The 19748-nt window shown below is 43.7% G+C and overlaps 1 protein-coding gene across 1 annotated transcript; it reads left to right on the forward strand.

The window, feature by feature from the left end:
- The first annotated feature begins 1169 nt into the window (after positions 1 to 1169).
- Positions 1170 to 18701, forward strand: SPG7 (SPG7, paraplegin matrix AAA peptidase subunit). The gene is made up of 9 exons (XM_006097359.3): positions 1170 to 1530; positions 3429 to 3531; positions 5599 to 5688; positions 10358 to 10599; positions 13240 to 13379; positions 14974 to 15076; positions 17334 to 17459; positions 17760 to 17922; positions 18484 to 18701. Exons 1-9 carry the CDS (start codon positions 1348 to 1350, stop codon positions 18684 to 18686), a joined length of 1353 nt encoding a protein of 450 aa, XP_006097421.1. The 5' UTR covers positions 1170 to 1347; the 3' UTR covers positions 18687 to 18701.
- The last annotated feature ends 1047 nt before the right edge of the window (positions 18702 to 19748 follow it).

Consider the following 19748-nt stretch of genomic DNA (forward strand, 5'->3'; position numbering starts at 1 on the left):
GAGCCAAGGGCCAATAATCAAGGCACTTAATTTTAAAAAGTGTCCCCAAACCTTCCTATTTTCAGGGGGTAGAAAGGGGAAGTATGTACTATTTATACATGTTACTTTATAACACTTAAGGTGTAATGGTGAGCGATCCAGAAACCAGTGAGACCAGCTCTGAAACTCTGTGCCATCACTTGTTAGATATGACTTTGTTCAAGTTACTTTAATTTTGTCAGTCCTTATCTGTAAAATAGATATTAAAAGTATTTGCTACCCAGCCGGCTTGGCTCAGTGGTTGAGCATCGACCTATGAACCAGGAGGTCACCACATTCCCTGGGCTGCAGCTCGATCCCCAGTGTGCCAGTGTGGGGTGTGCAGGAGGCAGCCAATCAATGATTCTCTCTCATCATTGATGTTTCTTTCTCTCCCTCTCCTTTCCTCTCTGAAATCAATAAAAATATATATTTTTTAAAAAGTATTTGCTTCTCAGAGTTGTATTAAATCAGAGCGTATTAAATGGAGCCAGGCACTAGTTAGCACTCAGGAAAATGGTTATGATTCATGCTCAGGAATTCAGGGGCTACAGAAAAGCACATCCTAACCCTACCCCTGTAATACATCCACCTTATTCTTTGCTTTTCCTACTCAACAAGCTTTACAGCTCTCAGCAATCATTAGTCTGAGAACTAACATTCATACCCAGAGCTAAGGTGGGCCAGGAAAGGGGTGGGTTGGGTGAGGTCAGGACCCCGCAGGGCGAACAGTTTGAGCCGCGGATTAAACCAGACTTCTGGCTATCCAAGAGCAGCTAGTGGACGCTCTGTCCCGGCGCGATCCTGCCCTCCACGGCTGGAAATGACTTTCAGAACTGAGTCAGCGTGCCTCCAGAATATAACGAGCTGAGTTGTTGTCTACTCAAAATTAAACATCTTGTAGGGCGAGATTCCACATTTGTGTCGGCGCCGGGGTTACTGCGTGACCCTCCTTCTCAACATTCTTCCTCTTAACCCAGGCAGGTCCGCGTGAAGGCCCGGGCGGGGATCGGACGCCGCTGTCGGCTCGCATTCCCCTCGGCTCTCTCGCTCCACGCGGTGACCCGGAACCTGCTGCAGCCAACCCCTCCCCACCCCTGGCCCGGCGCCGAGTGCCTGTACTTCCCTCCCGGGCCAGCCAGGCTGCAGCTGTACTGGCGGCACTCTCCGCCGCGGCACCTCCATAAACCTGTAGGAAGTCCCTGCGGGACCGGTGCCCAGACGCTGCGCGACCCGGAAGCCGGCTCCGGGGGACGAAGCCTGGGAAGCCCCAACCGCGCAGGCGCCTCGAGGAGTCTCCAACCAGGCCGGCGCCGCTTCCGGGCCAACATGGCGGCCGCGTGGCTGCTGCTGCGTGCCCTCCGGCAGGGCCAGGGTCCGGGTCCCGGGCGGCTGTGGGGCCCTTGCTTGGGCTGGGGCCCGAGTCTCTACGTCGGGTTCGGGAGGAGGTGGCCGTACTTCGTCTACAGGACTCCGATGGGTGTCGCCGAGGCTGGAGGCCGAGTCCTGCAGGTAACCCGGGTCGCGTAGATGCCGCTCCCGCCGGGGCTGGGAGGAGGTAGTGCATCGTGCAGGCCCTGGCTTGGGTGTTTCCAGCCCGTACTTCGTGTGTTGGTATTTTCTGTCTGTATTCCTTGCGTTTTAAAATTGAAGACAATAAGAGTTTCATCATTTTCTATTAGAGAAGTATTTTACATTTGGCTCATAGATCAGAGCCCATCAAGATGAATTTTACCACCTTGCACATAGTAGCTGGCCACAGTCCTCAGTGGCCTGAGGGTTTGTGTGAGCAAAATACCACGTAGGTGTAGTTTACTTTTGTCGTGCAGCAGCCTCAAACGTTATCAATACAAATTCATGGAGCACCTTCGATGTGAATGCTGTGTTCCAGGCCCTGCTAAGGTTGACATTTCATCCTGAAAGCAAGCCCTAAGTCCTGGTGCGTTTTTAGCTGATTTTTTCCTCCCAGACCTTTCTTAGCAATTCAACCCTCACATTTTAGGTCGAAATTTATTATTATTTTTACATAATTTGAGAACCAATTTTAATTATAGTCCTATTCTAGATTACTGGCCACTTTCCTGAACTTGAGGGCAACTATAGATATGCTGCCCCCCCCCCTTTTTTTTCATTCTATTGAGAAGGAACATAACTTATTATCTTAAGTCTGACCCTTTGCTTATTCTGTAAAATAAGGGCTTAAATAAACAACTCACACATACTTGTGAAATCTAAGCAAATTCTCTCACCAATGGCTATAATAGTAATAAACTAAGTAAGCTGGTTTAAACAGTCTTTGGGGCTGACATTGAAGAATGATGATTTTTGTGTGTACTCTATTTAACACACTGATGTTGCTTATTTATTAGGTCCAGTCCACACTCTGTGGCCCTCTTCTATATGATCTCTTCTTGTCACTGAGTCAAGAATAGTAGTATTTATTAAATGGGACAATAATTGTATGGACTAGGAATTTTCATTCTATTGCTAAAGGAAATTGCATGTAATGTGCTCCTCACCGAGGAGCATTGAGCAAGGTGTTAACTTTTCTTCATAGCAGCAACAGAGCAGAAATGAGCTAAGGAAAAAAAATTAAAAATAAATGACCCTGGCTGGGTAGCTTAGTTGGTTAGAGCATCCTCTCGATACGCCAAGGATTTGGGTTTGATCTCTGGTCTGGGCATGTACAAGAAGTAACCAATGAATTCATCAATAAGTGAAGGCTGCCTTGTATTTCAAACATGCTTTCTATCATGCATTGACTGTATGCATTTTGTTAAGCACATTTCATTTGTTTAATAAGGTGTATAAGACACCTTTCTAGATGAAACTCTGTGTGCCACACTTTGCACTACTGATAACATAATGATAACCTCAAGATTATCAGGAGAAATATTTAAATTTCCATTTTATGAAGAACCAAATTATTAGTTATGCTTTTTAAAAAAATTACCAGTTTACATAATTAATCAGGGTGCATTTTAAGTTCTAACTTCTTTTGTTTATTGTATAATGCATCATTTGAAAATACCAAGGAAATAATCCTTTTGTTTTCAATAATGCATGAGTGGAAGTAATGCTAGTTGGCAGTATTTAATTATAAGAACTCAATAAAGTAATTGTGTTTAAAAAAAATTAAATGAAACAACACATAGATGTTTCTCTCCTTTTTCTCTTTTTTTTTCTTTCTCTTTCTCTGTCTCATATCAATCAACCAATAAAATAAATAATAGAACAAATAAAGAAATTGCCAACATAGATACAGAAAAAATTAAATTGGCCTTAAGAATATGAAACATATTCAAGTGGGAGAATGCTCATCTTGAAAACAGAACTTTGGAAATATAGACTGGTACACTACTGTAGTAACTGGAAGACTGATCCTTGTTGTCATTTTTTTTTTTTTTCAGAGTTTCCAATTGCGACTATTAACCCCTACCTTTGAAGGGATCCATGGATTGTTATTGAAACAGCATCTGGTCCAGAATCCAGTGAGGCTCTGGAAGCTTTTAGGTGTGTATCTGTTGAAAGACAAGTGACAGGCAAAGCCTGGGCCATTTGTGAGTAAATAAAGGGTATTGTTGCTGGTTTGACATTGACAGAAAAACGAAATCACTAGTCAGACCTTTGGCTTCTATATATCATGAGTCCTTAGATGCTTTGAAATGAAGTTTACAAAAAGGATGGTTGTCTAAGATCAGAACAGGCCATTTTTGCTTATTTTGAATCATTTGTTTTTTTTTAAATTCTGGTGTATAGCAATAATTGGGCTGCTTGAAAAGTTTTGTCATGTTTTCCTGTTCTCTAGCCAGCTCCAAGAACATTTGTAAGGATCTACAGAGTGGCTCATGTGTTTTATAACCAGAAGGTAACTAAAACTAGCCTGGAAATAATTTGCTTTCACTATAGTCTTGCACTGTTTAGTGAGACTCTGACATCCTACTGTCTCTCTTGACCTTAGGTCAAAGGATCTTAAGGAGTGACTTCTGTAATTTGACTCCCTCCTTTATCCAGTTGGAATAGGGAAAAAGTAAAATCTTCTGACTGCTAGTATACATCAAATAGCCTGGTGTCCACACATGGTGAGAAAGCTGTGACTTGGGGGCAGTTTGCACATCTGGTATCTGTGTTTTTTCTCTTTTTATTTTATTTTAATATATTTTATTGATTTTTTACAGAGAGGAGGGGAGAAGGATAGAGAGTTAGAAACATTGATGAGAGAGAAACATCGATCAGTTGCCTCCTGCACACTCCCTACTGGGGATGTGCCCACAACCAAGGTACATGCCCTTGACCAAAATCGAACCTGGGACCCATCAGTCCGCAGGCTGACGCTCTATTCACTGAGCCAAACCGATTAGGGCTATCTTGTTTTTTCATTTAAATCTACATGTGTGCCCAGTGGCACACCTTCAACCTTCAACAGCCTGATCTGTGTCAGGTGGCCATCAAGGTAGTTTCACTTGTGATTCTGTTAATGTCTGTGAAGAAAAGTACAACTCGGTCATAGTTTTGAGAATCTTTTCCCCCCATTTTTAACACTGATTTGTTAAGACCTTAGATAAAATAGGCCTTTTGTGTGAGGAGTATTATGTAGTCCTGTTTTGGTGATGGTGACAGTTGGCTTGCTGCCTTACTACATGTGCCAAAGTCACTTGTGTCCTTTATTTGTTCATTTAAAGTGACTGTATATATTAAAGGGATTATTCTTCAACAAATTCCTGACACGTTCTCAAATTTAAGTTCATAACTAATTTTCACTTCCTCGCATTCACTAATTTAAATCACAGAGGTATTTCATAAGTTGAAGTAGTTTATTATTCTATAACTAGAGGCCCAGTGCACAAAATTCGTGCACAGGTAGGGTCCCTAGGTCTAGTTGGCAATCAGGGCCAATCAGTGGGTCGATCTGGGGGCGATCAGGCCCCGCCCCTGCTTGCCAGCCCCGCCCCCAGCCACTTCCTGTCACCTCCCTCTGTGGGGCAACCGGTGGGGCAGGGCGATCAGGGGGTCCCCTGTTGGCACCTGCCTTGGCTGGCCTGGGGCCTGCTGGCTGGGCAGCTCCTGCGTTGAGCGTCTTCCCTCTGGTGGTCAGTGTGCATCATAGTGACTGGTCATTCCACCTTTTGGTTGATTTGCATCTTAGGCTTTTATTATTTAGGATTTGTAAATACTGTACTAAGAATGATAGAAGAAAATGCTTTATCTCAAACTTCTACATCATAGGTTTTATTTATTTATTTTTTTTAATATATTTTATTGATTTTTTACAGAGAGGAATGGAGAGAGATAGAGAGTTAGAAACATCGATGAGAGAGAAACATTGATCAGCTGCCTCCTGCACATCTCCTACTGGGGATATGCCTGCAACCAAGGTACATGCCCTTGACCGGAATCGAACCTGGGACCTTTCGGTCCGCAGGCCAACGCTCTAGCCACTGAGCCAAACCGGTTCTGGCTACATCATAGGTTTTAGATAGTTTCTATTTTTATTTGGTTATTTGAAAATGTACTCTTCTCCTAAGTATTCCACTATGGTTGCAGATCTTGATTGTTAAACACTTTCCCTATTCCTTGTAGGTGGCACTTACTATTTCAACACCTCAAGGAAGAAGCAGAAGACTAAGGACCATGATAAATCCAAGGGGAGGACCCCTGAAGATGATGAAGGTAGCTCTATTGGATGTTCTGGAATGATGGCTGGCTTTGTTGCCTTCACAAGCACATTCTAGCCTAAGCAACAGGAAACCTATCTTATTTTTTTCCATTGATTTTTTTTTATTTTTAGAGAGAGTGGGAGGGAGGGAGAGAGAAGTGGGGGGGGGAGAGATCAATTGTTTGCCTCTTGCATGTGCCCCAACAAGGCTGGGGATCAAACCTGCAACCCGGGTATATGCCCTTGAACAGGAATCAAAACTGCAACTGTGAGGGCAGATACTGTAACCACTGAGAATACTGGCCAGGGCAGAAAACCTGTCTTAAAAGTAGGGCAAGCCCAGGCACCTGTGCTCCTCTCCCCGAGTACACCTATCCCCAATCTCTAATTCTGTTGCTGGATCCTTCCTGTCTGTCCTTTTAGAGACGCTTTCATCAGCACCTGTCTTGTGTCCTCTTCAGAATGCCTAAAGGTAGGGAGCATTTCTGTTCTTTGCATGGAAAAAGTGAATCTTAAATCTCCGCCATACTCAAGAGTTCTGGGGCACGAGGAAGGCACTAGGACTCCTTGGCTAAACTCACCCCATACACACCTGGTTAGTAGGCTTGAGAAGTAGCCCCCAGAGGAGAGGAGGGTGCAGTGTAAAGAGAACATCGGAGATCACTGTCCTATGAGAGGACCACTGTGATCCTGTGTCAGCCTCCAGTCCCAGTTCACAGTGAATTCACTTGCAAATGTTAAGTCTTATCTCTACTCTGAAATTGGGACCAGATGATCATATAAAGAGTGAGGGAAATAAAAATGTAAGTTTGAACTGAATTTACCTCTAAGGAGCTGATAATAATGAGAATGAAGGAACTGGGGCAGCTTGTACTAAGGGTGCAGCTGTGTGTGTGTGTGTGTGTGTGTGTATGTGTGTGTGTGTGTGTGTGTGTGTACACGTACAGACATACACACCAGTCTGGTTTTTATTTGAAAAGAATTGAACTTTTGTGAAGAAAACAGAACAGGTGTTCATTGGAGTCCAATCCAAACTGTCCTTTTACTGTTTTTAGACATTCTGCAGAACTGTCTTATTTAACACCAAGATATATCTTTTGAAAATTGTAGATCTGTTTCGCACTCTAGAACAGATGGTTGTGAGTCACAGAATTGCTTTTTTAACCCTTTCACATGGGGTGTGGTGGGGCATTACGTGCAGAGCATTAAGGAACAACAGTTGATTTGTGCACTGCAGCCACCCAGTCAGGAACAGGGGATTACAAGTTCAGCATCTTAAATGTATCGAAAATAGACATTGTGATCATATAAAGCCTCTAAAGGAGAGATGTTGGCATGAACCTCATTCAGGTCAGTGTGTTGTGGTTTGATGACTGTCAGTGTTACTTATTAGAAAACAAGATTGAAAATAAAATATTTGAAATAGATGGTTTCTAAGTAATTAATACTCACCTGAGAACATAAATTTGCTTTCCAAAATAATTTGTAGCCTTTATTTAGCTGCCTTTTGTGAGTATGAACTTTAAATATTAGGTTTATTACTATAATCTATTATAACAAGATACGAAATATATTTACCATCATGTTTTCAAAACGATTACTAGGACAGCCTTCTCAGTGGGTTTCATTTGTGTGTGTTTTTTTCAATTTTTGAATTCTTTATTTGTTCTGTTCTCTGTTTTGTCACTTGAGTTTTAAACTGATTTAAAATGTTTTTGAATTCCTCTGATTGTTGGAGAGAAAGATGGTGTGTTTGTGGTGATACCTCTAGGCAGTGCAGAGAGGAGCAGGTGCACAGTGAGTTCCACCTGTGCTCTTGTCCTGGGAGAAGTGACTACATGTGTAGCTTGCTGTGGACCTCCCACCCCAGGCTTTGGGCTGAACCCTGCATTTGTCCTGGGTCCTCTCTTGCTTCCCCTAAGGGGATGTGCACGTTTGTGCATGAAGGAACACATGGATTTTGGGAGGACAAATAAGTGGCTGAAGTTTTGGCTGCTGAGATCTGGACCCATCTTGGGCAAAACATGGTGAAAGATTGCTTGCATTTCTCAGTGGGCATCATTAACAACAGGTCTGGTAAAATCTAGTTGGAGTGTTGGGGAGGATGACCCACACTGTACAGGTGAGCTCCACAGGAGGAGTTCTAGGGCCTCTTTTTGTAAACAGAGGTGCCGGATGGTTGTAAGGACTGGGGTAAGTGGGCCATGACCATGGAGAGCACCATATAATTAAAATACAGCACCTTTCCCTCCACCTCAGCAGAGGAGGGGCTTATCTGGTTAGGGGACTTGGGCAGAAGACCGTGTGGTCTGGCCTTTGGTGGGTCACTAAAATCCAGCCACTTATAGAACTGTTTCCCAGCTTTGCTCTGGGCCAGAGAAAAGTGACCCCTGCACGTGCTTTCTGTTCCTCCCCAAAAGTTTCTCCCTCATTCCCTTCTTCCTGGAGTGTTATTCTGTCCACCATGTGCTGAGGTTGACTCACCTCTCCCGAGGTTTCCTCATGACTCTAGATCCGGGGTTGAGTCTTCTGTCTTTTTCCATTCCCAAGAACTGAACTTGAAGCTATCTATATCCTAAGTGGGGTATTAATAACTGAGTAATGCGCCCTAGCTTGTTTTGCTCAGTGGATAGAGCATTGGCCTGCGGACTGAAGGGTCCCAGGTTCGTTTCTGGCCAAGGCCACATGCCCATGTTGCAGGCTTGATCACCAGTGGGGAGCGTGCAGGAGGCAGCCAATCAATGATTCTCTCTGATCATTGATGTTTCTGTCTCTCTCTCCCTCTCCTTTCCTCTCTGAAATCAACTTAAAAATTAAAAAAAAAAATAACTGAGTAATGCAGTGTGGTGGTGGTGGTGGTGGTGGGGTTATCTGATGGATCTGAGAAAGAATTGTTCTTTAAGAATAGTCTAGCCCTAACCGGTTTGGCTCAGTGGATAGAGCGTCGGCCTGCGGACTCAAGGGTCCCAGGTTCGATTCCGGTCAAGGGCATGTACCTTGGTTGCGGGCACATCCCCAGTGGGGGTGTGCAAGAGGCAGCTGATCGATGTTTCTCTCTCATCGATGTTTCTAACTCTCTATCCCTCTCCCTTCCTCTCTGTAAAAAAAATCAATAAAATATATTAAAAAAAAAGAATAGTCTAGAATTAAGTAGTTCCCAGAATTAAGTGGACCCCAGTATATGTCTACTTGCACTTTAAATATATATTTAATTATTTTTAGAGAGAGTAAAAGAGAGAGAGAGAGAGAGAGAGAGAGAGAAGAAATCTGTGTGAGAGAGGTACATCCATTGGCTGCCTCCAGTATTTGCCCTGACCGGCGACCAAACCCACAACCTAGGCATGTGCCCTGACTGGAAATCGAGCCAGGGACCCTACAGTGTACGGCATGATGCTCCAATCAACTGGCCAGGGCTATCTTGCCCTTTTCAAATGTTATTGTGATGAATGATATATAACTTATTTGAATGTTACTCATTATGATAAATATCAAGTGTAACATAGTGGTTGCGGGGAGGGCACATGGGGTCTTCAGAGGCATCGGAAAGGTATTATTTCCTTTATTTTAATTTATTATTATTATTATTATTAAATATATTTTTATTGATTTCAGAGAGGAAGGGAAAACAAGAGAGAGATAGAAACATCAATGATGAGAGAGAATCATGGATCTGCTGCCTCGATCCCGCAACCCGGGCATGTGCCATTGATTGGAATCAAACCCAGAACCCTTCAGTCCACAGGCCAATGCTCTATCCACTGAACCAAACTGGCTAGGGCTAATTTATTATCATTTTTTAAAAATAATTTTTTTATTTCAGAGAGGAAGGGAGAGGGACAGAAATAGAAACATCAGTGATGAGAAAGAATCATTGATAGGCTATCTTCTTCATACTCCCTGTTGGGGGTCAAGCTCACAACCCAGGCATGTGCCCTGACCAGAGTCTAACCATGACTTCCTGGTTCATAGGTTAACGCTCAACCACTGAGCCACATTGGCCAGGCAGGAAAGATTTTATTTCTTAAGGTAGGTGGTGGTAAAACATTTGTTTTATTGTTATTAATACTTACACATGTGTCATAAATACTCTGTTGATGATGTTTAGTATCTAATCAAACCTGGAACCTGAAGTACCTGACTTTATTATGGCTTGGGTCAGATATGTTTTTAGTGAAGGAGTTTACTGTGTAGCTGCACTTTGTGGTGGTCCTGGGAGGTTTTTTGTTTTGTTTTTTAATGTTTTTATTGATATTAGAGAGTGAGAGGGAGAGAGACAGACAGACAGACTGACAGACATCGTTCAGTTGTCTCCTGACCGGAGCTCAAACCTGCAACTTGGGTATGTGCCCTAACTGGGAATCAAACTGGCTTTCCTTCAGTGTATACGATGATGCTTAAACCAACTGAGCCATATGGCCAGGGCCTGGAAAGCTTTTTTATGTTAAAAATGGTTTCATATTTTCTAAGCTGGTGGGACCTCTGAATGGAATGTTGGTGACTTTGAATAGCTTGTGATTACCGTTTGTCTCGAATCACTTTGTTGAAAAATAAGCCAAAATGTAGGATCTTATGGAAGATGAGACTACTGTCTTAATGTTGAGCTTTGCTGATGAAAGGATGTAAAGCATAGAGGGTGCACTTGGCCTGTGGCCTACGTCTAACACTCCTGATCCCTACTCACAGAGGAGAGGAAGCGCAAGGAGAGAGAGGACCAGATGTACCGTGAGAGGCTGCGCACATTGTTCATCATCGCTGTTGTCATGAGCCTGCTGAATGCATTTAGCAGCAGTGGGGGCAACATTTCCTGGAATGACTTTGTCAACGAGATGCTGGCCAAAGGCGAGGTGCAGCGGGTCCAGGTGGTACCTGAGAGCGACGTGGTGGAAGTGTACCTGCACCCTGGAGCCGTGGTATTCGGGCGACCTGTGAGTGATGACAAGGGCACAAGCATGGAAAGACCTGGAGACGAGTGTGTATCCTCCTTTTCACTCAGCCCCTGCCCACTCTCATTTTTTTGGTTGTCATATTTTATGTTTTCTTAAAAGAAGATGTGAGTATCTTTATTTGAAGGAGGATTTGTTGGAGGTTTTTGAGTGGTAGCTCACTAAGATGGAGCTTAAAATGGGGAAAGGCAGTGTTGTCTCCAATAGAAGCTAGTGGGGTCCACAGCTGCCATGATGTCTGTACATCAAAAGGAAGAGTTAGAAGTAGTGACAGGGTGGTCATAGTGGTGACTCCCTGGTACTAAGGGGAGAGGAGCCAGCTGCAGTCCTGAGCATTTGTTCATTCTCTTGAGGTGTGTGGTGTGGTGCTGGCCAGAGGTTAACAGACGGGGTAGCTTTTGGCAAATGCAGGTGATATGAGGTGACTAGTGGTTGGCGAAGCAGAAATCTCTTGGGGGTTTAGAATGGGGGCAAGAAACTAACAGTACTGTGAGGGGGTGGCTAAAAGACTAGAGTCTACAAGGGCTGGTCCTCCAACAAGAGCAAAAAAGAAAGGGAACAAGGAACCTTTTTCATTTCCTAGCTCAGACATCCCCCTCACCTCAGGAGAGAAGCCCAGCATAGTCAGAACTAGAGAGTGGTGCCCTAACCAGAGGAGGTGGCAGACACTGCAGAGGGGTCAGGAGTGTGGGATTTCATACCAGGTACAAGGTTAGGCATCAAAGATTGGGAGAGACACACCCTAGTGTCAGTGGCCTAGTTGTCTGGCACTGCTGGGAAATGAGGTGAGGCGTATGGAAACGGCCCCAAAAGGTTGGGTGAAAATGAATCACTCTCCAATCTCTGATTCCATTCTTTTCATTCTCCGGTAGCCACAGCACCATAGTTTGGCCCCAGAAAGGTAACATTGACATCAGAATTTTTTTTTCTGTTGTCTTTTTTCACCCAGGACTTTATTTTTTTATTTTTTAAATATATTTTTATTGATTTCAGAGAGGAAGGGAGTATTCTCTCCCTTACATCATGCTCCCACAGCATGCCCATGTGCACTACATTCTCTACTCTGGTTTTTTAATATGGTTGAGGTGTCACTGGAGTGCTCATCCTGCCCTAAGATGCTTGGCTGTGAGTACAGCACAACCCAGTGACTCTTACATCAGATATCTAGCATGGTGTTTGCAGCTGGTTGTCACTTATAAGGGCTTGTAATTTAGTTGGGATGATAGGATCAACACATAGTCTGCTGAAAGTAAAAGTTAAATTCCAGCACACTTCAGAAATGAATGGTGATGCCCTCATTAGGTAGCTCAGTTGGTTAAAACATTATCCCAATATGCCAAGGTTGGGGGTTCAATCCCTGGTCAGGGCACATGCAAGAATCAACCAGTGAATGCATAAATAAGTGGAACAACAAATCGATGTTTCTTCTCTGTTTCTGTCTCTCTCTCTCTACAAAAAAGAAAAAAAAAAGAGCGGTGATGATGGGTGCTGCTTGTCTCTGAGTATTGAGTGATCTGGGTGGCTGCTACAGGGCCTTACAGAAGTGAGAGGATGATTCAGGCCCAGGTGACCAGTTTTAAAGAGGACGGGAGTTGAATTGGCTTCTGGAATCATATATTGTGCTCCTGGATCTTGGCATAGAAAGGGGGTCATTTCTACGTTTTTCCCTTCAATTAAGTTGTGACCCCATTTATATGGTTAAGCCCGGTATGAGTGATCAAAGCATTGAAGAAATCCAGATCAAACATATGGGATCTGTTACATTATTCAGCAGCTGAGGAAGTGGGTGTTCCAGCACAGGTCATGGTCACTGTATTGTGACTGGTTGGTCCTCTTGTCTGCCTCTCCATCTGGCCTATTACCCCACAAAGTGGAGCCCGGCCAACTGGACTATGAGTGACAGTTACTCCACAAGAGATTTTTTGAGACTCTTAAGGTCCAGGGGTAAATCTAGTTGCTCAGTTTAGATTCCAGAGTGTGTTTAGAATCTGAGCTTGGAACGATTTAACTTTGGAAAGCATGTGGAGCAGGATCTTAGGAAAATGATGTGGGATTTATGCTCCTCCCTAGAGGGTTGCACAGATATTTATTCTGTGGAAGCTTCAGACTAGCTAGCCCAGGAGCGATCAATCCCTGTGATGAGTTCAACTCATTGAGAACAGACTTGGGGACTCAGTATGGATTCCTAGACTGGTTTTTAGTTTCCTTTCTCAAAAGACTGTATCTGGAGGAGGCAGTTTCTTCTATGTCCAGGAAAGGTTTACTGAGAACAAAGACACCCACTTAGTTGAATTTCAGATTCAGTCAGTGGTTAAACACACACCTTCATATTTTGCCTTCGGTAGTGGACTGTGTCCCCACCCAGTACTGCAGAATTGTCACTATCTCTGTGCTCTGCACACAGCTGTGTGGGGCAGGGTGCTGAGTTTAAAATGCAAATGCCTCTCCATTTTCTTAAAATGTTCCTATTTGTGAAAATAAGAGAAAGCATAGCTGTTAAAATTTTGATGTAATTGTGTTTGAGACAACGAAAGTTTTTTAGATGTGGATGTAGTTTCTGAATGACATCTGTTTGTTTGAGGAATCGGCATCACTCACAGGCCCTGTGCCTTCTGCCCCCAGAGGCTGGCTTTGATGTACCGAATGCAGGTCGCAAACATCGACAAATTTGAAGAGAAGCTTCGAGCGGCTGAAGATGAGCTGAATATCGAAGGCAAGGACAGGATCCCGGTTTCCTATAAGCGTACAGGATTCTTTGGAAAGTATGTGTCACCTTTGTTGGTCCTTGAACTAAACCAGGCTTGGCTTTGTAATGCAAGAAACAAACTACAAGCAAAAATTTCAAATTGGCCTTCCTACAGTTAACAGACCCCCTTGTGGGAGGATAAATAATGTATATAATCCTGAGAAATTTGGAAATGTGTGAAATTTATCTTAGTTACTTGCTTTACTTGTCTGGTTGTATTTATGAATTTAGCACATTATGGGGTTGCTGTCTTCTTCAAATAGGAAAGTGGATTAGAAAGGGGAAAAACACGTATAACCAGCAGAAATTCTTGATTCAGTGTTGCAAAGAGAAATAGAGACTGTAGGCCATAGGCCAGCAGACTCTTTAGTGGGAGCAGATCAATCAGCACAGTCAGGGGGGCTCTAACTATATGCTGGGACTAACAGTGGCTGAAGGCCATGTACAGAGAGATTTACTGTTGGCTCATGGACATGCTTTGTAATTCTTATAAGACTCAGTGACTGGCAAGCACATCTGTGAAATGATCTGTGCCTTTAAATTCTATAACCTACTGGCTCCTGAAGGCTCAGGGCTCTGAGGCTGCGCCTCTGGTTTACTATAGGTATAATAGGGGTACAGGGCAGATGGGTGGCTTCCCCTCTTCACGTGGAGGGTTGACATCCCAGGGTGTACTATTTGTTCTAGGCTTATCCTGCCTAACTAACCAAAATTAACAACCTACTTTTTTTTTTTTTTTTAATATACTTTTAATGATTTCAGAGAGTGGAAGGGAGTGGGAGAGAGAAACATCAACGATGAGAGAGAATCATCTATCCGCTGCCTCCTGTACATCCCCTTCTGGGGATCAAGCCTGCAACCTGGGCATGTGCCCCTGACAGGAATCGAACCCGGGATCCTTCAGTCCACAGGCTGATGCCCTATCCACTGATTTAATGGCCTACTTTTGAAAATGAAATTTATCGAATGTGAAAACCTGCTCTGGTTGGTTTGTTAATTATCACAAGGCTCTAGATCAGTGGTTCTCAACCTTCTTAATGCTGCGACCCTTTAATATAGTTTCTCATGTTGTGGTGACCCCCCCAACCATAAAATTATTTTCGTTGCTACTTCATAACTGTAATTTTGCTACTGTTATGAATTGTAATGTAAATATCTGATATGCAGGATGTATTTTCATTGTTACAAATTGAACATAATTAAAGCATAGTGATTAATCACAAAAACAATATGTAATTATATATGTGTTTTCCGATGGTCTTAGGTGACCCCTGTGAAAGGGTCATTTGAGAACCGCTCCTCTAGATAATAGAATGAGTGTGTGGCATCAGCTATTATGGCTTCATGCCAAGGTTATATATACTGTATCTCTAGAGTTTCTACACTCCATCTGACACTGGAAAAACTTTATGAAAGAGGGTAATTGGTGAGAACTGGACAAGGAAACCCATTTTCACAACCATTTGTTCTACATGTTGCTCTAGAGGGAGGGGTAGCTCTTCTCATCTTTGAAATGTCCGTGGTCCCTGGTCCCTGACTTTATAAAGCGTGACTGTTAGCTGCCTGGCTGCCACTTCTGAGCCTGTAACTGCCTCTCTTTCTTGCACTAGTGCCCTCTACGCCTTGGGAATGACAGCGGTGGGCTTGGCCATCCTGTGGTATGTTTTTCGTTTGACTGGAATGACAGGAAGGGAAGGAGGATTCAGTGCTTTTGTAAGTTGCACAAATCACATCTCATTGAACTTGCAGTGTTAGGATTTGTGTGTGTGTTCTGGCTGAATGCGTTTCCCATAAACAACAGAATAAGTGTACAGTGAAAATGAACCTGTTGCAGAGGCCAGCCTGGACCCTTAATTTGGCAGTTCATCTTTCCTTCTGTTTGGCTGACTGGAGGGTGTACAGTAACCACTTTTACCTGAGGGCCCTTTTCCTTGACTTGTTGGATGGCTGAGTCAAGGGAGTTTATAGGACAGCTTATTCTCCGGTTTTTACCATTAGCTGGGCATGACTGTTTTTGGTTTCCCTACTGGCTACACTAAGAAATTTTAAAGGTTGTCTTTAAAAGAACATCCATAATACACTTTAAAAATATTCTGTTGTTATGGCATTCGTCATAACATTCATTTCCCACCCCCATCAGAGGGGCCAGGGAGTGGGGGCAAAGTCTGCAGAAGGCATCTCCTGCTTCCTCCCTAGGATCTGTGACAAGGAGGTACCAGGAGGGGCCCTGTATCAGGGACACAGTGTCACCTCCTAGTGTCCACTTAGACTAGGACCACATTCCTATGTCTGTAGCTCAAGACTTAACAGCCTTACTTTTTTTTTTTTTCTGGTATAGCAAAGGTGGAGATTTATTGAAGAACAAGTACAGACTCCCACATGGGGAGAGGAAAGAGTCCCACAGAATGAACTCCCACATAGGGAGGGGGAAAGGGTCCCCAACAGCCTTACTTTTTTTTTTTTTTTAAATATATTTTATTGATTTTTTACAGAGAGGAAGGGAAAGAGATAGAGAGTTAGAAACATCGATGAGAGAGAAACATCGATCAGCTGCCTCCTGCACATCTCCTACCGGGGATGTGCCTGCAACAGGTACATGCCCTTGACCGGAATCGAACCTGGGACCCTTCAGTCCGCAGGCTGACGCTCTATCCACTGAGCCAAACCGGTTTCGGCAACAGCCTTACTTTTAATAGCAGCATGGTGTCTCATGGGGATGTGCCATATTTTGCTCAACCAATTTGATAATTCTTGCATATTTATGGCTATATTTTTTTGTTGTTGTTGTATTTAAAAAATACTCTGACGAATTCTATGCACATGCATCTTTTGAGTGCCTAATTATTTGCCTCATGTACCTTACTAAGTAGATTGGCTGAAGTTTACACATCTTTCTAGGACCTTTAGCTATCCTTCCAGATTGCTCTCCAGAAATTTACCTATTAACATTTATACCAAAACTCCCCAGAATTGAGTGTTATTATATTACTTTTTAAATTTTAAATTGAATTTATTGGGGTGACATTGGTTAATAAAATTATATAGGTTTCAGGTGTAAAATTCTATAATACATCATCAGCATTTACATTACTTTTACAATCAGAAAAAAATTTACACGGTAGTGGGAAAGTCATATGGAATATAAAATAATGCAAGAGATTGTTAAGCCCTAGCCAGTTTGGCTCAGTGGATAGAGCATTGGCCTGCAGACCGAAGGGTCCCGGGTTTGATTCTAGTCAAGGGCATGTACCTCGGTTGCAGGCTCCTCTCAGCCCTGGCCCTGGTCAGGGCGTGTGCAGGAGACAACTAATCGATGTGTTTCTCTCATATCGATTTTTCTCTCTGTCTTTCCCTCTCTTTTCCACTCTCTAAAAATCAATGGAAAAATGTCCTCAGGTGAGGATTTAAAAAAAAAGACATTGTTAAATTACCTAATTTGTGTGTGGGAGTTTTGGGTTTTATTTTATTTTTTAATATATTTTTATGGATTTCAGAGAGGAAAGGAGAGGGAGAGAGAGAGATAGAAACATCAATGATGAGAGAGAATCATTGATCAGCTGCCTCCTGCATGCCCCACACTGGGATCGAGCCGGCAACCTGGGCATGTGTCCTGACTGGGAATGGAACTGTGACCTGGTTCACAGGTCAGTGCTCAGCTACTGAGGCACGCCTGGCTGGGCTGGTTTTATTTTTTTAAGGCAAATTGCTAGATGCTAGAGAGCTTTCTTACAGTAAATGATGTAAAATAAACATTTCCCCTTGTATGTCTGAAATATGACCTTAACTGCCATCTGTCTGCATGAGTGGAGAGGGTGTGGGCTGGTCCTTCTGGGTGGTAGGAGGAAGGTTCCATGAGATCCTCCAGAAATGGGTGGTGGGGACGAAGGGGCGGCACAGGTGGAGCCAGCACTGAAGCACTCATCTAGCTCTGGGAGTGCACAGCTCGCTGCCTTTTGTTCTTTCTACCCAGAATCAGCTTAGAATGGCTCGTTTCACAATTGTGGATGGCAAGACGGGGAAGGGAGTCAGCTTCAAGGATGTGGCAGGGATGCATGAAGCCAAACTGGAGGTCAAAGAGTTTGTGGATTATCTGAAGGTAAGCACAGGTTCTGAACAGGAGATGGTGAGAACTACATTGATCAGATGTATGTGCTGTGTGGTGAGCTCTCCGTGCTGAGGTGGGGGACAACATGCACTATACAAGCTAAATGCACAGTTTTGATCAGCAGAAGGGCTGATAGCCGATCACTGATCGTACCCAGAGCCTCTGGGACACTGGCTTTTCCCAGAACCATGTGCACCATTGCTGATTCATGTCAACACATGAATTGACCTTCAAGGGATCAGTTTCTTGAAAATTACGTTAGAAAAATCTGTTGTGTTACATTATTTCTAGAGCCCAGAGCGCTTCCTTCAACTTGGTGCCAAAGTTCCAAAGGGTGCGCTTTTGCTTGGACCACCTGGCTGTGGAAAGACCCTGCTGGCCAAGGCCGTGGCGACTGAGGCCCAGGTGCCCTTCTTGGCAATGGCTGGCCCAGAGTTCGTGGAGGTCATTGGAGGTAAGCATTGCTTGGGGGGCTACAAACAGGCTCGCCTGACTACTTGTTCATGATGGCCCTCCTTTCACATGTTCTCCCTTAAGTGACTGAATTAATGAGGAAATGGGGGGAATAGAGAAGGAAAAACGAAACCTGATTTATGGGAAACATTGTATTTATATATAGAATTGGGTGATGATGTTCTTTAAAGCTTGTGGTTCAGGAGGGTGAGCATCCTCTGCAGTGGTTCTCAACCTTCCTAATGCCGCGACCCTTTAATACAGTTCCGCATGTTGTGGTGACCCCAATCATAAAATTATTTTTGTTGCTACTTCATAACTGTAATTTTGCTACTGTTATGAATCATAATGTAAATATCTGATATGCTATATGTGTTTTCCCAGTGGTCACGACCCACAGGTTGAGAACCACTGCTCTAGGGTGACCTCCACTCGTTTTCTTTGCATGAGTGGATGCTTGCTGAGATTCCACCGTCCTTGCTGAGCACCTTTGGCCCCTGACCCAAGAGTAGGGTTCATCTCCCATTACCTGTCCGCTTCCTGATCCTCTGTGTCCCTTCAGGCCTTGGCGCTGCCCGTGTGCGGAGCCTCTTCAAGGAGGCCCGCGCCCGGGCCCCCTGCATTGTCTACATTGACGAGATTGACGCCGTGGGCAAGAAGCGCTCCACCACCATGTCTGGCTTCTCCAACACAGAGGAGGAGCAGACCCTCAACCAGCTTCTAGTGGAAATGGATGGTGAGCACTCTCCTCCGCTGCTTCTGTGAGGGGAGAAGGGTTTCAACTCTTTCAAAATAGTCCTTTTCTAGCTCTAACCGGTTTGGCTCAGTGGATAGAGCGTCGGCCTGCGGACTCAAGGGTCCCACGTTCGATTCCAGTCAAGGGCATGTACCTTGGTTGCGGGCATGTCCCCAGTGGGGGGTGTGCAGGAGGCAGCTGATCGATGTTTCTAACTCTCTATCCCTCTCCCTTCCTCTCTGTAAAAACTCAATAAAATATATATTTTTTTAAAAATAGTCCTTTTCTAGGTGGATCATGCTGCTTATGTTTGTTATCCCAGAACCTTACACTTATGCTCATAGGCATTTTCTTTTTCTCCAGTCGTTGGTCTCTACTGTTTCTCCACCTCAACACCTGTCACAGGTGATGGTGCTCTCAGCACACAGAGAATCATTGTTTAGCAGATAAAAGCTAGAAGCAAGGTCAGCTTAAAAACTATTCATCATGATGCTGTCCTCAAGAAACAAAGTTTTTAATTTTAAAAAGTCAGGGGAATAGTGAAGAAAAAAAGAAAAGCAATTAGGAATACAAGTGGCAGGTCAGGCCATGATGATGTTTTCAGTCTTGAATGACCTAATTGATTGTGCTGTTGTATGTGTCTCTATATACTGTCCTGGTTGAAGGGTAACCCAGATGGAAGGTGGAGCAGGACAACTTGGAAACTGATGTGTCTGTTGCACTGAGGGAGGTTCTTTGTTTGCCACCCTTGAAAATGACCTCTGGACTGGCTTCCACACAATTTCTTTTTCTTTCCTTTTTTAATTTAATTTTTTTTAATGTATTTTATTGATTTTTTACAGAGGGGAGAGGGATAGAGAGTTAGAAACATCAATGATATAGAAACATCAATCAGCTGCCTCCTGCACACTCCCTACCGGGAATGTGCCCACAACCAAGGTACATGCCCTTGACAGGCTGATGCTCTATTCACTGAGCCAAACCAGTTATGGCCCTTTTTTTATTTTTTAATGGAAATGACCCAGTAAAGGTGACATGGAATTGTTTTCTTTTGAGCTACTTTGGTAAGATATTCTTTTTGTGTTTGTGTG

The sequence above is a fragment of the Myotis lucifugus genome, unplaced genomic scaffold, assembly GCF_000147115.1.
Source record: "Myotis lucifugus unplaced genomic scaffold, Myoluc2.0 scaffold_198, whole genome shotgun sequence".
NCBI lineage: Eukaryota > Metazoa > Chordata > Mammalia > Chiroptera > Vespertilionidae > Myotis > Myotis lucifugus.